General features: G+C 39.8%; 1 protein-coding gene across 1 annotated transcript in view; it reads right to left on the bottom strand.

Annotated features, from left to right (window-relative positions):
• The window catches only part of LMO7 (LIM domain 7), a gene marked incomplete at its 3' end in the record, with an annotated part of 165,312 nt that overhangs the window by 47,405 nt on the left and 99,091 nt on the right, over positions 1-18,816 (bottom strand). The window contains 1 exon segment of the mRNA XM_025197342.1: positions 11,248-11,354. Coding sequence (XP_025053127.1) covers positions 11,248-11,354 — 107 coding nt within the window.

Below are 18,816 nucleotides of genomic sequence, written 5' to 3'. Positions count from 1 at the left end.
TGGCTGCAGCTGGGGGCAGTCCAGGAAGGCACGGAAGAGAATCACCTCTACCTCCTTCTCACAGAAAGGGGATGCTGCTGGGTCTAAGTGGTAAGCAAAGCTGCCTATGGCTAGAGGCCCACACAGCAGCTGGTACTGGAGATGGCCAGTTCTCTTGCAGAAGAATGTACAGAGTGAAACAGGCTGCGAGATGGCTTGCTCTCATATTGCTGCTCCTAGGCACTGCCTCCAGATTGTGTCAGGGTGATGCACTCTGATTGTCCCCATGTATAGCAGCTTCCCAGACAGGATCCTTGAAGTAGATCCCACCACTCTTCTTATTAGGCATGGGGAGGGATAGCAGGCTACTGGGCCTGTCTCTCTCATTACTGCCCATGGCTAGAGAAATAGGCAACAATATGGGAGGGGGTTTGTCTAGCAATCAGCTATCAATGAGGTTTCATGTGCAGAGGTAGTCCTCCAAAGCAACACACACATCCACAGAGAGGACAGCTTTTACTTCAGTCAAGAAGTGGGAATTAAACTGGAGAGAGTACAGACTCAGGCTGTCAGCCAGAGTTTTTGTGTAGAGCTAGGATGACTGGGCAAGCGTCAGCTTGATGATGTGCAACTGGATCAGGGAAGCAACAAGGCTTCCAGAAGCAAGGTGCAGTGTCCCTTGTTGCAAGGCCAAGTTATGGACCATGGAGGGGGAGGAAGAGAGGGAGGGGAGAAGTGCAATTTTGTAATTCTTTTAAATACATCACATTTAAAATACGTGTTCCAGTAAGAGTAGAGAGCTATAGCAAAGTTCTGCCAAAATATCTCAGTAATATGACATGCAGCTTATTTTACCATCTTGGACTTCCCAGTCCTGAGATCTTTCATCAAAAGCAGTGTACTGTGTAGTGGTTCCATAATACATGCATTAGGGATCCAAACAAAACCGGAATCTGAATTCAAAGTTTCCAATTAAAAAGGAGCATTAACTCTCTGAACCACTTAGTCACGAATTTGCTCATGCTCTTTCCTCTGTAAACAGATATTTCAGGATTCTTATTGTCTGAACATCTGATTCAGTCTCTTGCAATGTGGTTACAACAGCCATTCCCACTATCAATTTTCAATTGATGGTCAGGCCAGATGGCCCCTTTCACTGCTTGCCAGTGTCCACATGTGTTGCGTCCACAGAGTTCCCAGAATTTCATGCAAAGCAGTAAGAAACAGTACTGCTTCTGCAAAGGCCGCTTCCCTCTCTCTCCAGACATTTCTTTCTTCCCTATGTTAGGGTCTTTATTTCTTTGTTTCCATTTCTCACTTCTGTTGTCATATGTTTGTGACTGAACTGTACACATTCAAATATGAATCATGAAATTAGCTTAACAAAAAATGTTTTAGAGAATACATTTAATATTCTTCTATTTGCCATCTGCTTTTCAAACTTACAGTGCACTTGGGTCAAGTTTTCAAGTTTTATCCTGGAACAGTTAGAGCTACAAATGACTTTGTAAAGTGAATGTTGAGGATCTCATGTAAAAACACAACTCAAGGAGCCACGACCTTAAGAAAAAGCACTAAATATTATGAAATGCAAAACTCTAAAACTCTTGGTTTAGAGATGATCCCTTTTATTAGACCAACTAAGAAATTGCAAAAAAAAATCATCTTTCTTTGCAAGCTTTCAGGCATACATGACCTTCTTCAGGCTAAGGGAAAATTGAAGATGGTAAAAGCCCCCTTAGGTAGAAAATAAACTTAATTTTGCAGAGGAAGCTGAAGGTGGATGTCTGCTCCTCTGTGTCTATGAGTGTTCCTTTGTGTGCGTTCTTCTTTCATGTGCAGATAAGGCAGTTTTTCTTCCCTGATGATATCAGATGGCAGAAAGGCAGGGAGGTGTAGACATTTTTCTTTCTTGTTTAGCAATGAAGTTTATAATTCCAAAATAAGCTAAAATATGGCATCTTCCCTGTTTCGGAGATGTATTTGGTAGCTGTGTTGGTCTCAGCCTGAAAAAGGGCGCATGTGCCCAAAAGCTTGCAAAGAAAGAATTTTTTTTTTTGCAATTTCTTAGTTGGTCTAATAAAAAGGTATAATCTCTAAAACAAGAGTTTTAGAGTTCTTTTAATCTCAGACTAACATGGCTACAAAATACATCTATAAATATTATAAGGCTTCTAATGAGATGTTGAGCTGGAAACAGTAATCAGGCCTCAAGGATTGTTCTTGGGTTGCTCTGAAGTAAAATGCATACTTCATTGGTAAATATTGGACCATCAGAACCACATGACTGCCAGTTTCACTTTGCTTTTGCTGGCACTGCTGAAGGAAATATGAGTAAGAAAAACAAATGGAACCTGGAAACTGAGTGCTGCCCCAGGGGTCAAGCAAGAAAAGTGTGAAAGTGACTAGAAACATCAGATATTCGCAAGAATTAGCTAAAGGTCATATCCCGTTCCACTGACTAGGGGCATAAGTACAATCCTATTCCACCTTGCTTGATTTCCTAAAAACAAGTTAACATGACCACTTTTGGAAAGCATCCTCATCTTGGCTTTAAGACTAAGATTTTTTTTAGGGATTTAGCAAGATAAGCGAGTAATGCCTAACAGGTAAGATAAATTCCTAATACTACAAAGATTTAAAGTCAGATCCTGTAACTCAAGTACTACCAAGTAATAGAATGTTAGTGAGTTAAGTAAAGGACCGTGGGTTATTAGACCAGGATTTTACCCACCTCTGCTACTTCTATTTTTGGCAAGCCATCCAATATTTCTCTGCATTTCCGCAGTCTTATAGGCTAGAGACAGAAGTTACACAAACTGCTTAAAGTGATCTAAAATAGGTTTAAACAAAAGTTCAGGGCACATAAATGGCTTTCAAAATGGCTGAAATCAGTTTAAGATAAACTGATGTAGTGTCAATTTAACTGACTTAGACCAAACTGGTTTATTGAATTTCTGTCCCAGATCCCTTCCCAATTCAAGTTAACTCACATTCCCCCAGCATCCCAGAATGCTTTACAGACCTGGCTATGCCATCTACTCTGGTGAAGGAGGGCTAGCCCCTCCGCCATCTAAGGCACTAAAGCCTCTGCTACCTGCCAGTACCCATCAGCCCAGTGGAATGGGGAGGAGACCAGGGAATGGGCCCCCAGACCACCTATCCCCTTTCTGTACAGGACAAAGGGAAGGAAAGCCCCAGCAGTGGCAGCTTTTGCCCCTGCAGCAAATAAGCGGGATTAGCATCAGCTCACTGAAAGCTCCACCTCCCTCACAGGTCACTCCAAGCAGGGGCTAGAGAGGGGAAAGGGCTAAGCTGATCCCAGGATGCTTTGCAGTGTGGGTGGGCTAGCCCAAGCTGTCTGCTCCAGCTGAGCAGGAAGACATAATTTATCTCTCCCTGGCTTCTAACCTGGGCCACTGCAGGCACATGACTGCATTTCCAGAATCAAAAGTGAATGTCTATTCACTTGCTCATTGGTTCAATCTATGCAGTTTAGATTAACCTGCAAAGATGGAATCAATTTAGGCTCCAGCTTTTTGTCTGTCTGTACTTAGCCATGGAGATTGCTGTTGGGAAACAGTGGGAAGGGAAGTATTGGAGGTCTCAAGTTCAGAGGTGTTGTTTGGGGGATCCTATTGGTGGTTACTGTCTGCTTATTTTAAGCCATTCGGACCCTTTTGGAGAGGGCAGGATATAAATCTAAATAAACAAGTATACAAGCCAGCTCATCTCTCTGACACTTTCAAAAGTCCAGCACACAGAAATGACTAGAGACCTAGTCTTCAGAGGCCTAGAGACCAGGTCATACTAAGTGAGGCTGAGGGACTTGGGACTATTCAGCCTGGAGAAGAGAAGACTCAGAGGGGACCTGGTGGCAGCCTACATCAGAGGAGTACATCAGGGCATGGGGGAGCAACTATTCACCAAGCCCCACCTCAGGGGAGGAATAGAAATAATAGGCACAAGCTGATTGAAGATCACTTCAGACTAAACATAAGAAAAAACTGCTTTACAAGTTGAGTAATGAGGGTTTGGAACAGGTTCTCCTCAGAGGTGGTAGAGTCACCTACCATGGTGATCTTCAAGAAGTGTCTTGATGCCCATCTTGCTGGGGTCATCTGATCCCAGCAGTCTTTCCCGCCCAAGTGCAAGGGGGCTAGACCCTTTGATCTGTAAGGTCTCTCCCAGCCCCTAAAAAACTATGAAACTATGATTGAGCTGCATTGCTGCTACTCAGGCGAGAAGGTATTTTAATCTACAAGTACCCTCCTGCCTTGGACCATTCAGTTTGAGTTTAAATACAACTTTAGAATGCTACAAACCCCTCTTTTTATGTAGATAGCTGTGGTGTTAGACTTCCATGGGGATTTTGTGGGAAGGTAAATTACATTTTTTTTTTTATTAACCTGTTTTTTTTCAGGCTTCATAGAGTCGGAAGGAACCTCAGTGGGCCATCTAGTCCACCCCCCTGCCCTTGGCAGGCAAGAAAAGAGTCACCAACTCTGGTGCCTGTCCAGTCTCCTCTTGAAGACCCCCCAAGGATGGGGTAAGCACGACCTCCCTTGGGAGCCCATTCCACATTCTGGCAACCCTGACAGTGAAGAACTTTCTCCTAATGTCCAGCCTGAACCTTCTCTCTAGTAGCTTATGGCCATTGTTCCTTGTCGTTCCAGGGGGTGCCCTGGTGAACAGACTGATCTGACAGGTTATTTGATCTGACTTTGTTCAAACTGGCAGACCTATCTTTACAGTGTAATTTTAGAATATGTCAAATGTGCTCAATGTTACAAAGGTGAAGAATAGCAAAAATACAAGGAAACAAACAAGCAAGCTGAAGTTACAGACCTGTGCAAATTTATAATGTGCTTATGACCACAAAACCAAATAGCTATTTTATCTTCTCAGCTTTTAATTTAATTTTCCTATTCCTTGAGCAACTTTAAGATGCAATTGAAAAAAGCTATCAAGTTTCAAAAATATTTCCTCAAGTCAAATGTGGAAATTTTCCTAGAAAATTCAGCTTCCAAGACCTCAGATCCCAAGGCTCCACAATGAAGATAGCCTAATACTGTTACTGATTACTCATTTTGCTCAATTTAGAGTTCTGTGCCCTAGATCTGAAACTGCTGGGTTCAAAGCTTTTTCATTGTTTTTTAAACCTACAAATAATGATGTTTAAAATAACAACATCAGTAACCCAATCTACAGCAAGGACATGCCAGAATGGAAGTTGTCCCCACACTTTAATCCAGCCCATTAATCCATTTATAAACCTACTTCAACTAATCTTAAACAATACTCTACAACAGAGGTTCTTAAACTGTGGGCTGCAGAAAGGCTGCAGAACAATTGAGAACATCTGTACTTGTAAGGTAAGACTACTGATATTAAAAATGAGTCATGTGCTTTGATTTGTAGAACAAAAAAAAGTTTATTATGCGGTCCGCTGATACCCTCAGCAATTCTCAAGTGGTCCGCGAAAAAAAAGTTTGAGAACCACTGCTCTACAATATCTCTACAATGTCTCCACCTCTTTTAGTGCTCAGGATATACAAGAAGAAATACTGAAATAGGATTGTCACATCCTATACAGCACTGAAATGGTTTAAGTCCCAAATAACTGTATGAAGGCATATAGCACCAAAAGTGTCTCATAACTTAAAGGATGTCACCATTACATAGAATGAAGCTTGGTTAACTATTGCTATTCAACATGCCTATCTCCCATTATAATGTGTGACAACATCTGCTTTAAGATATGACCTGTATCAGTTATTTTAACTAAGTATTGAAATAATTAAATCACATATTCAGTTCAGTCTTTACAGAAGACAAAGTAGAACATTTAACATCATGACTTCAACACAAGATACTGGGGCTTAAGACAGCTTTTGCAGAGTCCAATCATTTGATTTTTTTAAAACAGCAAGTCCTCTCAATTTCTTGGTTTAGTACATTTTTATTGTTTTCAGATATGACCTAGGATTGGAATTATTCATTCTCTTACTTTGAATATGGGGTCTTCACTTCTTTAAGTAGTTGTACAGTACTGTTGAACCAGACTTCTGCATCAGCACTCTGATAGAAAAAATTAGGTCACTTAAAATGGGTACAGTCTCTCTTTCTACATGTATCACTAATAATTGGGAACGCACAACATTAGAATTTTGAGTATGAGTAAGGACGTTTGAAGTTTAATAGTACCTTAATTCTCTTGCAGTCTTTGCCCCCCTCCCATAACTCTTCTATTGCTGTGAAAAACAGGGTGCGTTTTAAAAGAACTTAGCAGGAAGTCCTCAACATTTAAATGTTAACTGTGCTGGCAACTCAGTCACTGAGCTCATATTACCCTGAGACACTGATATATTTAAAATAATCAAATAAATTAGTGATGTAATCCCCTGCTATTCCAATTTTTTTTTTAATAAAAGCTGCTCAGTTTAGAAATACTCTCTCATTCCATTCAAAATACAAGAAAAGGTTACAGTAAAAAAATAAAAAAGTATGCCAATAAGTTACAAAAACTGAAGGCACAAATGTATTTGTGGTATATGAGGGACAGTACCATCTGGATCATTTATCATAGACACAACACATTGCTATACTATACACACCAAGCAGCCAGTAACTTCTAGAGATTTACAGAAAGTCTGAACTAACCATAGATCTCAGACACTAATCCCTGTTCCCATTTTCACTGGCAGAAAATCATCTACGCCAGTATATTTTCCATACAACATTACTGCTCTATTAGTCATTTATCTGCCAAGGTATGAAAAGGTTTTTCAGCTTTACACATCAATGTCAGTAACTGGTATATTTAAACCAGCACTATCCCTTCAACCATCCATTTTTAACAAAATTTTCAGCAAGTTTTTTTCACAAATAGGTGAAACCACATGGAATTAGAAAAGCACCAGAAAAAAAAATCAAGAATTCCATTTAGCTGTCTTCTATGATACAAATAATATTTATAGAAAGTTTCACATTACACCCACCACTGATCTCAGCTATATGAGCAGCCTCCCACTTCCTGTAGAAGTTGGAGAAAATTAATTTTCAAGCTTGCTAAGTTGAAAACTTACCAAAGGGGACAGGGAAAAAGACACAAAAATTCTTCAATGATCATATCTGAATTTGATTTTGAATATATTGTCAAAATACTGTAATCTCAGGCCTTTCTAAAATTAGGACAAACTCTTGAAATCCGAGTGGTAGTTGAAACCTCGTTACTGAAGATGTGCAAACAAACAGACAGTTGCTATACCTTGGTATAATTTCCAGCAAAACAGAACTTCCTATTGTGCGGGCCAGGAGCGACCCGAGCCCTTTTCCGCGCTGCACGCGGGCTGTGGCCAGCAGCCCGGGCACGCCGGGTCGGAAAGAGAAGGCCGTCGAGCTAGAATTAGGCACAAACGTGTATCGGTAGTTTTAAAGATTGTTTACCCACACCGAGATGGCAGTGGTGTAGGCTGGAAAACTTGATTAAGTTGCAGTTACAGACAGACAACACAGACGGTCTCGTGGAGGTTGCTAGGCTCCACGGTGCAGAGCTCCGGATGCTCTGGGTGAACGAGCCACCAAAATAGAAATCGTAGTTACGTCTTATAAAAGTCGCGCTCGAAGACGGGAAGAGGTGGGCGGTGGATCAGGCCGCCAGGCTCCTCTGGATCTCACACAGGGTTTCTATTACCCTGCCGTGTACCCAGAGTCCCCACGAGATGGATGTGGAGTCCTCTTCGGCTTTGGCGGAAACTGCTCAAGCCTTTTATATGGCTAACAGGCCAATCGCTAGCCGCCACGTGTGAATAATTTAACACTAGCCAATCACGGGGAACGAATTTGCATACCGGTGGCGGGAACTCTTTTGCACCGTGCATTCCTCTTGCAATATGAGCAATGCACCCTGCAAAAGAAGCTGCAGAAAAGGCGGGAAACTCGTCCCTGCACCGGGGTTTCCTCTGCAACAGGAAACACTCCGGTGCAATGCTCTGCAACTTGGCGGGGATAATTCTGGTGCCGAAGCGCACACACAATCATGCCTTTTGGGTCATGACACCTATATTTATGCTGTCTTGAGCCCATCCTCCAAAAAAACTGGTTTAATCACAAAGGAGACGTTCATTGTCCCTTAAGGATTTGAAATGAGTTATATTGGAAGTGAATATTGAGTAAATCCCTCTTGAAAATTTATTTTTTCCTTTGAATACTATTTTTTTTTCTAGATGTGATGCAAACTGAGAACTCATCTATGTATTTTTGTGGTAGCACCAGGGTGATGTAGCTGTGGTGGTCCAGGAGGTGTGAGAAGCAAGGATGTTTTTGTGGGTGATATCTTTTATTGGATCAACTGCATGGTTGGAAAAGACTTAGACAAGCTTTCAAAGGCAGTGCATATTGCCAAAACTCCTTGCCTCTATGTACATTTGTAAGGCAAGGTTCCTTGAGTAGATGTGATATCTTTTATTAGACCAACTGAGTAGTTGGAAAAAAAAGTTCTTCACAAGTTTGTAATGCAATCACCCTTCTGCAGTTGAGACTCCACTGAATGAGAGAAGCTAAAAGCATGGCAGGATATCAGTAAGAATGTAAATAGGTAGAAGTTAGAAAAACAAAGAAGTAAAGCAGGGAAGGGAGGGGGAAGAAAACGGGGGAAAAAGGCCAAAAGGTGAGTAGGGGAGACACTACAGCAGTGGTGATTCAAGGTAGAAAATATGCTCTCTCTTAAAAAGGAGGTAGTTGGAAATTAGGAAGACAAAAGGTCAGAAAAGTAGGGGAGAAGAGAAAAGAAAAGGTGGGGGAAAAGAAATATGTAAGAGGTCATGTCTGGCAGGTACCTGGTGAATCAGATGTCAGGCAGGTTGTAATGTGTCATAAATTCAGTATCTGTATTGAGTCTATGATTTTTGAAAGGTAGATTTATGAAATGATATTTGTAGGCTCATCTACTAACGGTGTTTTGTAAATTCCCTTTGAGGATTAGAACATTTGTAATGTGTATATTTGTAATCCACCCATGCATTAAGTACCATCCATATAAGAGCGCTAGTACCCTAATGCAACTGAAAAAAGTTGATTTATTTTATTTTAGATTGTTCAGACAAACTAACAATAATGCAGTAACAACACATAGCTATTCCACCCATATGTTTACATCCATGCTACCTCAGGCAAATGCTAATTCTATCCTGTACAACCTGTCAAGGCTTATTTAAATAAGCCTCAGGTGAATGTAGAGAAAACAAAATTTGCTCAAGAATGTGAGGTTACCTGGACATTTTTCCCCTCTTACAACACAAAAAATTCCTTTATAAAATTTAAAACAAGAAGATTAATGAATAATGCACAAGTTACATTCAAAAGAAAAATGTATCCTCATTTAAAACATCATGTGCTATTTGAATCAACATCCAGGTTTTGATGCATCATGTTGAACCAATACTGGATACATCTTCAAATAATTCTGTCTACATATGTCAAAACTCTACTACTTACAAACTATTTCTAATTTTTTAAAAGATGTTTAAGGAAGACAAACTAGGTAATGTTGCTCAATGAGCACACAGCATTAATCTCTTGACAAACTCATGCCTTCCTGTGGAAGCTCTCTGCAGAATACAGCAAGACATTTGCCCTGAAATCTCTCCCTCCCCATCTTTAATTAATGTCCTAAGTGTGCCAAAATGAGTCAGAATATTCCATTTACTATTTTACAACTTGGTCAGACTCATAGAGCAATTTTAAAAACTCTGAGCATTTTAGATATCATGTGATATAGGATTATATATAATCACATCAGTATTGAAAGAATGTGAATGTATGGTGTACAGTTATTACCATTCCAACTCTATCATTCTATATATTTTTGCTGTTTTAAGTGCACAACTGCTGGCCACTTTTTCATGAAATGTATTTTTCATTTTACAAGTAAAAGGGACACTGCAAGCTGTGGGGTTTGATACCATACCATAGATCTAGATTTTAGCTCTCTTGCTCTAGGAGCCACTAGTGGCACTAGTAATTTTGGAAGAAGTCCTTCAAGCCAGCTAGGGTTTCACTCTTGATACACTTAATGGATGAATTCACTGTACCACCCAGGCACACCTGTTTGTTGTCAGCACTGAGACAAGTTGGGCAACCTACCTTACACAGCAGTTTAGCTACCTGACCTCCCTATGGTTTCAGTTTAGAACTAGTTATTTTGCTAAACCAAAGATGAAAACCAGAAGAATGCTAATCATCTTTTTTTTTTAAAAAAAAAGCCTAAACATGTTAGTCACTGTCAGTTAAATTACTAAATCAAACATCATATATTTTAGAAACACATTTTCACCATAAGCATGACACATGAATCTTGAATTAAATTTCATTTTGCCAGAAACAAAGAAGGTACCAAAATATTCCTGCCTAAGCTATTTACAAGGGAATTCTCCCAAATGAGAAAGCTGGGTAGATTTTATTTTGCAATATTTTTCTCATTTTTACAAAAGTGTTTCCACCAACTAAAATCCATTCCTGTTTATATAATTATTTATATCCACCAAGATACATTAAATCCTACATTTAAGTTAGTGGATTTCCATCCCTGCCCACTGTCTTTTTTTCCTTATTGCTATTGGGCAATGAATTAAGCTCACAGACTTATGCTCCAAGACAGGAAAAACACCTGGTACTACAAGAAAGATGAAGATCCTAAGGAAAGATTTGCTCCTTCGTAACACCTATAAACTACCAAGTTCTTGGCAGCTAATAAGGTCTTTAACCTGCTCTCATAGATGTATCAAGCAAAGCTCACTGTAAGACTGGGAAAAGCATTAGTCCAACAATTATAGAAATCAATTAAAATTATTTTGCTGAACACTGACTCATGACAATGTTTATTATCTATGTTTTTAAAGCCATTTGAGATTAAGAGAAAGAGCCTAATGCTTATTACTACCCCACATAACTTTCATTTGTCCCTTATTTAAATTTAACCTGTAACCAGAACACCACTACAAAACATTGTAAATATCAATTGGCAAACTAGCTGCTAAGGGTAGGTTTAAACACTAATGATTAAATTAAAATGGCCAAGCCAAGTTCTTTATTTGGAGACTTTGCACAAAGTTCTAACCTAACAACTTTAGCAAGGCTAACACCCTTCACAGCCACACTGTTTCAAAGCCACTCTTAATAGCTCTAAGCAAAAATTTGAGTCAAACATTAAAGACTCAAACATATTAGCTCACATTAAGAATATTAAACGGGGAAAAAAAAACTTACTTGACTGTAACTCGATTGGATAAATCCTGAAGGTCCCCAGGATGAAAAAGCTGAGCTTCTTTCAATCCAATATTTTCACAAGCTTTCAAAAAAACATTTATATTATCCTGTGAAGAGAAGTAAAAAGTGATTGCTTAGTTAAACAGCAGTGAATACGGACTGCAAGATGACTAGCATGAATTGCTAAGTTTCAAAGTCCAACTCATGGAAATTAAGTTTTCCAGATCATAAATTTTAGTAATATTTCATATATATACAGACCCTGGTTTTTTGATCTTGTGACTGACACTCACGTTAAAGATTACCTGGTATAAGGCAGTGGCCAGCCAGTAAGCAGTAATCTATACTTTGATGTCAGCTCTGTTCTGCAAACAAACGCCCTCTTTCCAGCTTTGCACGACAAGCCTCACCTCCTGCCTTTAAAAATAACTTCAGCTACTGACATTCACCCACCCAGAAACTGTTGGCAATGGAGGAATAAGAGGAGGAACATTCTGTTTCTATGATTACAGATTACAGAATGATTGTGGAATACTGCACCTGGAATCTGGGTTTGCTTGCTGAGCAAGCTCTTGAGAGAAAGGCACAGAAATCAAACTGTATAAAAATTTGCTGCTTCTTTGGTTAAGTTTATTTTTCCCCCCAGTGTAAACGGCAAAATACGGGTGTGGTACAGTACTCTCTGCACCTGCTACAGACCAGGTAACTATCACAGGCAATATACAAATACACAACAGCAGGAAAAGATTACACAACTTGTGGTCTCCATTTCATAAACAATAGGCAGTTTTCAAGAAATTCCTTTCTTGTTAGCAAGGAATGCCATTATCATCAAAAGAATGTGCCCTCTTGTCACCATTCAACATGACAAAGTCACAGGAGAAGGGACACAAGGTTACTTAATTCATAAGATAGTACAGCCATGTCATTCACAGCTTCTGAAGTTAAAGTACTATGTCAGAGTTTCCAGTGTGTAAAACAGCCATTTTGACAGTTTAGTACTACCTTAAAAAGCTCTTTCTTTTAGCTCTCCTTGGACACAAAACCAGTTCAGCCATTTAAACTATATTTAAAAAGCCACAACAAAGTGTCAGTTGGTTCCAGGACAAAAACTGAACTGTAGTTCTGTAGGTCTTTATTGCGTCTTAGTGTATTTACAATATTCCTGTATTTCTTAGCATATTTACTTTATTTGTGGAGAATGTCCATATACAGATATTTAACATACCAACTGAGAGCTTTCTTATATCATACTTCACAAAGCTTGAGTCTCACTCCAGGGAGCATTTCACCCATGGAAACCAGGAGTAAAATGTCTCCAGGTGTAGGCAGTTCCTCCAACATACTGAGGTGGCAGCAGGGAGGTGGGAGCAGGGGGGTGGTAGGGACAGTTTGAGAAATACTGGAGAAAAGGCAGAACCATAATCACACGTCTACCCACACACCCTCTCTTGAACGGATTGTGATGTTGTCTGTACAAGCAGCCAAATTATAGCTGCCCTTTTGTGAGGATGCACGGTGAGAAGAGACTCCCATGCTTTCTGCCTCCACCCAGTACAATCACAGAAAAATCCAGGCAAATCTGGCCCTTAACCTACACTGTCAGTTTATTCAGGACTACAGATTTATCTACTTTAAAAGAAAGCAAAAGCCTGAGTGGGTGCCTTGCCTTCAGGGATTTTACAAACTGCTTTGGTCTGGCTGAATCCTCAAGCAAACTACTAAAACAAACAGTTTAGAAAATGTTTAAGGGATGGGAGAGGCCAAAGATTAGAGTCCAGATGTAGTCCCCTGAAAGGTATTACAGCTGGAAGGAGACAAACTGCAGAGGTTTTGTTTGGGGAGCAGCACAAGAAAACAAGAGCAGGAGCAGAAGATTGTAAGCTAGAGGTTATTTAAACACTTGTGGAGTCCATCGAAAAGGTGAAAAAAAAATACCAACAGACTCTGGGCAGTCGAAAATAAATGAGCAGTTACCTGGGCTTTAAGGTGACAAGTAAGGACAGTATCCTGTCAGCTACAGGCTAGGGCATCTGTTTCTGTGGGACTGGGCTCTTTTGCTCGGAGCTAAATTTCTCAGCAGTGGCAGATATCAGAACAAGAGGCAATCAGCAAGAGAAGTTTAAGTTGGATATTAGGGGGGAAAAAAAGACTCTTTCACAAGGAGGGTAGAAAACCACTAGAACTGGTTACCCAGGGAGGGTATAGAATCTCCATCCTTAGAACTTTTTAAGACCTGGCTAATCAAAGGCTGGGATAATCTAGTTGGGGCTGGGCCTGCTTTGAGCAGGGGGTTGGACTAGATGACCTCCCAAGGTCCTTTCCAACCCTAACTTTCTATGATCAAGCCTTGAAAAAAGGTTGCACCCCTTGGTAGACTGGAGATATCAAAACCAAAAGAGTCAGAAATTGCTGGGTTGCTGAGCAAAGGTATAGAAAAGGAAGGAGGACATAGAAAAAATTAAATTGGATCTTGGTGATAGGAAAATTAAGGAAAAGTTAAGAGATGAAGGGTAAGACTGAAGGTAGTGGGGAAGAAAAGGAAAGAGAAAGAGCAGGAGCACCTTCATCTCAAAGGAAAAGAGCCTGATGGTCAGCTCCCTCATCTAGGAAGTGGAAGACCAATGTTAAGTTCCCAGATCCTAAGTAGCCATTTTTAATTGACCAAAAAAAAAAAAAAAAAAAGAAGTCGCTTAAAAGCTAATTTATTTGAAATTTTCTGGTGTCATTAAAGAAAAGTAAGAGAGTGACCGAAACAAACTGCATAGTTGACAGTGCCCCTTTAAAAAATATACAGAACAAACAATGCTTTAGACAGAAAAAGGCCCTTTTTTGATCAGGGCAAGTAATAAGTGGATTTGATCAGTGTTCCTATATACAAGAAAGTCAGCAAATAAGGTTATAATACAAAAACGCCGAGAATCGAAAGAAAGCAATGTACTTTATTATATACACTATCACTTCAAGCAGTTATTGTGAGAAAGCTGTCCAAGTAAAAATAATCGTTTTACAGATCGGCTCTTGGAGAATACTCTATATGGCATGTGCACAGCTTTCTGGCTAAAAACACACACACACACACACACACACACACACACAAAAAAAAGTTTATGCTACTTTTTACTTGTTTTTACTTCAGGGCAAATTCAGATTTAGGAAAGGAAGTACAGTTCTGTTCTCCCTTAAACATCAAAAAGAGTAACTAAGTTGAGTGCAGCATTTTGAACAGGTATAGAAGCCATTGTCAGAATACTTAGATTCCACTTTAAGTTTTGCAGAACAAACAGAAAAGAACATTCTTACCTTTGAAAGTAAACAAATTTAAATGTCAGAGATATCAAATTAAATAAGGAAATATGGAAATAATGCTACTTTTACCAAGTCATTTTTCAGAATGGAACAATACTTTATTAAAGCTGGGGGTTAATATTAAATTTAAGGGAAAAGGGCCATACTGGGGGAGACCACCAGTCCATCTAACTCAGTATCCTGTGTTTTACAAAGGCAGAAAACAGATAGTATATGTGCATCCAGACGGCTCTATCCCCTGCCTCTCTCCTCCTGTAGCCTGCAGTATTCACAGGCCTATGAAGATCCTAACTGGGGAGCTGCAGCCCTTTTATGTTGACTATCCACCAAAGGAGGCCTGATTAAATTATCAGCCTCTACAACAGTCTATGGCTGGGGTTTTCAACCTTTTTTAGTTGGTGTATCCCTGTCGGCCAGTCAAGAAGCAGGGAGTCCCCTGGTGGCTAGTCAACAAGCAAAACCAGAAGTGCCAGCGACTTCTCTGTGCCGCTGCTGCGTACCCCCTGGGGCCTTCCAAAGTACCCTCAGCTGACAACCCCTGTTCTATGGCAATGAATCCCACAAGATAATTGCAAGCTACATTTAAAAATTGTATCGGTATACCTTTATTGGTCCATATAACATAGGAACCAATAAAAGAAAAATTGTCCTGCCCCTGCCCCTATGTTTTATTGTACATCCTTTAGTTCAATGGTAAATAACAGGGTGACTTGATTTAAATCACTGGTCAGGAAGCCTCAACTGAATCACTGTTTTCTACAAAAAGTGCATCCTAGTTGTTTGATATAACCTTTGTTCAAGACTATGGAAATAGGCTCCAGGATAGTCAGGATACATTCTATATTTCTCTTTAGTCCAGTGTTGAGAACTTTGGCCATCACAATTCCATCTATTTTGTCATGATTTTGTTGACAAATTGTCATCAGATTAGGCCAGTTCTCAGTATAATTGCTCAAAACAGTCCACTACTGAGTTTCACTGCACATCTTGTGGGAGAGTTTGTTTGATTCTCCCTGCTTTTTCAGAGCAGCTGCCGCAAAGTGGTTATTATGGAAGGATTTTGCAACGTCAACAACATTCTGCTCAAAATGTTTCTTTTGTTTTTACTGCTCATCCCTCCTTGCATTTATCTCCAGACTCCTCCTCCTTGCCCAGATCTACTCTACCCCCAATAATCCTCTATTAGTTTTTCTTGAAACTTTCAACTTTTAGAGAGAGGTAAGGGCTTGATTCTGTGTACACAAACTAACAGAGAGACAATAGGGCTGATGGGTCTGTTCTCTTTCATCTCCCTATACTGCTATTAACAAGGATGTTATCTCTGGAGACACAAATCCAGTTTGAGAATTGAAACAAAGCATCACAGAGATGCTTAATGGGATCTTCTAGACTGAGCACTGTGTTCCATTGGGTAGAGTAGTTTTCTTTAATCTTTACTAATCTACAGAGGAACCTCTATGAACCCCACAAGATTAAATCCCTAATATAGTCCATGGCCTATTGTGACCTATTTATAAAACTTTTCTAAAAAGGTTACATGAATATAGTGTCTTAAATAGTATGTAATTAGAAGTTAGAATCCCTATTCCATGATGATAACTTTGAGCTTTAACAGATCTTAAATTAAAACCATCTTTATATAGGTTTTGTTTTTTAAAAAACAGCATTTTAACAGAAATAAAAAATACAATTAGATTAAAAAAATCTGATTTAAATAAAAAAATCCAATTTTTAAATTTAAAAAATAGTTGATTTTTATCCACCCTAGTAGATAGATCCCTTTTTACTTTCTCCATGCTATTCATTATTTTTTATAAGCCTCTGACATTCCCTTCAGTTTATGGGACTGAGCTGGAAAAGCTTTTTTCCATGTAGTCTCTCCTCATTCGTAAACTCTCCATGCTCCTGGTAATCCTTGTTGCCCTTTTCTGTACCATTTCTACCTATATCCTTTAGAGGTGGGCAGACCAAAACTGCAAGCAGTAGTCAAGGTGTGGGAGTACTATTGGTTTCTGAAGAGCCATAATAACATTATTTTGTTTTCAACTCCTTTTAGAATAATTCCCAGTACTCTTTGTTTTTACAGCTAATGAACAAGCCACTGCTGTCAGAGAAATATCTGCAATAATTCCATAATCAATTTCTTGAATACTAACAGCCAACATACGGCTCACCATCATAAAACAGGCTGCAATTTTAACAGTGAGCACCACTAATCTCACAGTACTCTATGTGCATTACTTGACTATAAATTGGGAAGTGATGTTGGAAGTCACCAATACATTGTAGCTATGAAGAAGGAAAAGAAAACAGACAGAGAGAAATATCCTATGATGTATAAGGCATTCCCAGAAGATATAGGGAAGTATCAATGTCACTGTACAAGTTTTTTGTTATTATTATTATTGCTATCTTTTTGAAGGCCAAATCAGTTCCAAATAAAGCAGGCAAAGCCCAATAGTCAAGTTGCAAATTTGACTGAACAGAGCTCAATCAACAAGTCTGTGAGGCTCTACCACCAGCCAAGTATCCTCCCTCCCAAGCCCATCAGTCTGGGGCTTTGGATATTCTCCAACTCCAGGAAGGCATCCTAGCTCACTCACTGGGCCGGAGGCCTTGGGATTCAGATTCCCTCCCTCTCTCCACTGTCTCCCTTGATCTTAGCCAAAAGGTACTTTACCCAAAAAGCCAAAAAAGTACAAGTAAGCTTGACAAGGCCTCGTCTATAAAATGGTGCAGAGAAGAGCTATCAGGACAGAGGAACAAAACGCCTGTCCAAGAGAATACTAATGGCTTGTTTACACCACCTCTGTGCTATGCCCAGAACTGCCTCTGGCAATAATAACCCACCCATTTGTGTCAAATTGTAAAAATAAAATATTGAACCACTCTTAGGCTCTCTGTTATGGGTATGCTTATGAATGCATGATCTAAGGCTACTCTAAAAATCTGTACATTGCCTCAGTTCCATAGGCAAGTGGGGAAGGAATGGACACACTATAGAGGCTGTGTAGACAGGACTTAGAAGAGCTCACCTTATTTAACCTATCCAAATGAAGGCTGAGCAAGGGAATAATGAGTGAGGTCTATAAATACATGCATGGTAAACACCAGAGAAGAAAAAAGGCTATTAAAACTAAAGGACAATGTTGGCACAAAACCAAAATGAATATAAATAAGGCCATGAATAAGTTTAGGCTGCAAATGAACATATAGATTCTAATCACCACAGCAGTGAAGCTCTTGAACAGTCATCTCATGGGAAATAGTGGGAGGAAAAGGAAAGCAGCTAACTAGTTTTAAGAAAGAGCCTGACCAGTTTATGAAAGGGATAATACCAGCCAGTTGCCTGTAAACAGCAGGGGACTGAATTCAGCTACTTAGGAGAGCCCTTCTAGTCCTCAAATTCCCTCAGGTCATCATTGATATTGGGTGCCTTCATAGAGAGAGAACTTAAGACTGAAGCATTAGCCACAAAATTCTAGTATATTTTTGCTGGCAGTTACTGTGCACCGTTTATATAAAAAAAAGGTGAAAGGAAACAACAAAGCATTTAAGCAACTCCAAACAGAACTTCATTCTCACAAAAGCTATAAAGATTAACCACACCACAAAGGCTGGCTTGTATAGAAATATTACAAGCCAATATTTTATCTTGCCTGAAACATCAAAGCAAACCACACCCTAAAACATCTCTGAGACACCCAACCTGCCGCTGGAAGCATAAACCAGGCTTTGGACACGCACAAACAGGCACTTTAATGCTACAAATCTCAAGAATGACAGATGGTGCCACACCCCGACAAATGCACCTGTCCCTGAGCCATCGTTGGGATCTGCTAGCCACATTCCTTTTCTGTGTCTGCTACTGAGCCTTTCATAGGTAAATGTTAGTGCTGCTTCCTATAGTCACTATGGCAAGAGTTAGAAAACTGCTTAATACAAGGGCGGGCAATTATTTTGGGCAGAGGGCCGCTTACTGGGTTTTGGCAAGCCATCGAGGGCCATGTGATAGGCAGCCAGGTGCAGATAAATATCAATTTTTAAAAATTTTTTTAGGGGCCCCACGGGCTGGATAAGATGGTCTGGTGGGCCACATGTGGCCCACGGGCTGCATTTTGCCCACCCCTGGCTTAATAAGCATCACTGGTAAAAGGAAAGGCATGAAAATCCACACCTCAAATGTGGAGAAAAAGCTCTCTGAGTGCAAGGTGTTAACATGAGTGGCATGGAAATAAAACTGGAGATGCTGTGGAGACC

The sequence above is a fragment of the Alligator sinensis genome, unplaced genomic scaffold, assembly GCF_000455745.1.
Source record: "Alligator sinensis unplaced genomic scaffold, ASM45574v1 scaffold241_1, whole genome shotgun sequence".
Taxonomy (NCBI): domain Eukaryota; kingdom Metazoa; phylum Chordata; order Crocodylia; family Alligatoridae; genus Alligator; species Alligator sinensis.
Note: the sequence above shows the minus strand (reverse complement) of the source record. Positions and strands in the feature narration are given on the sequence as shown.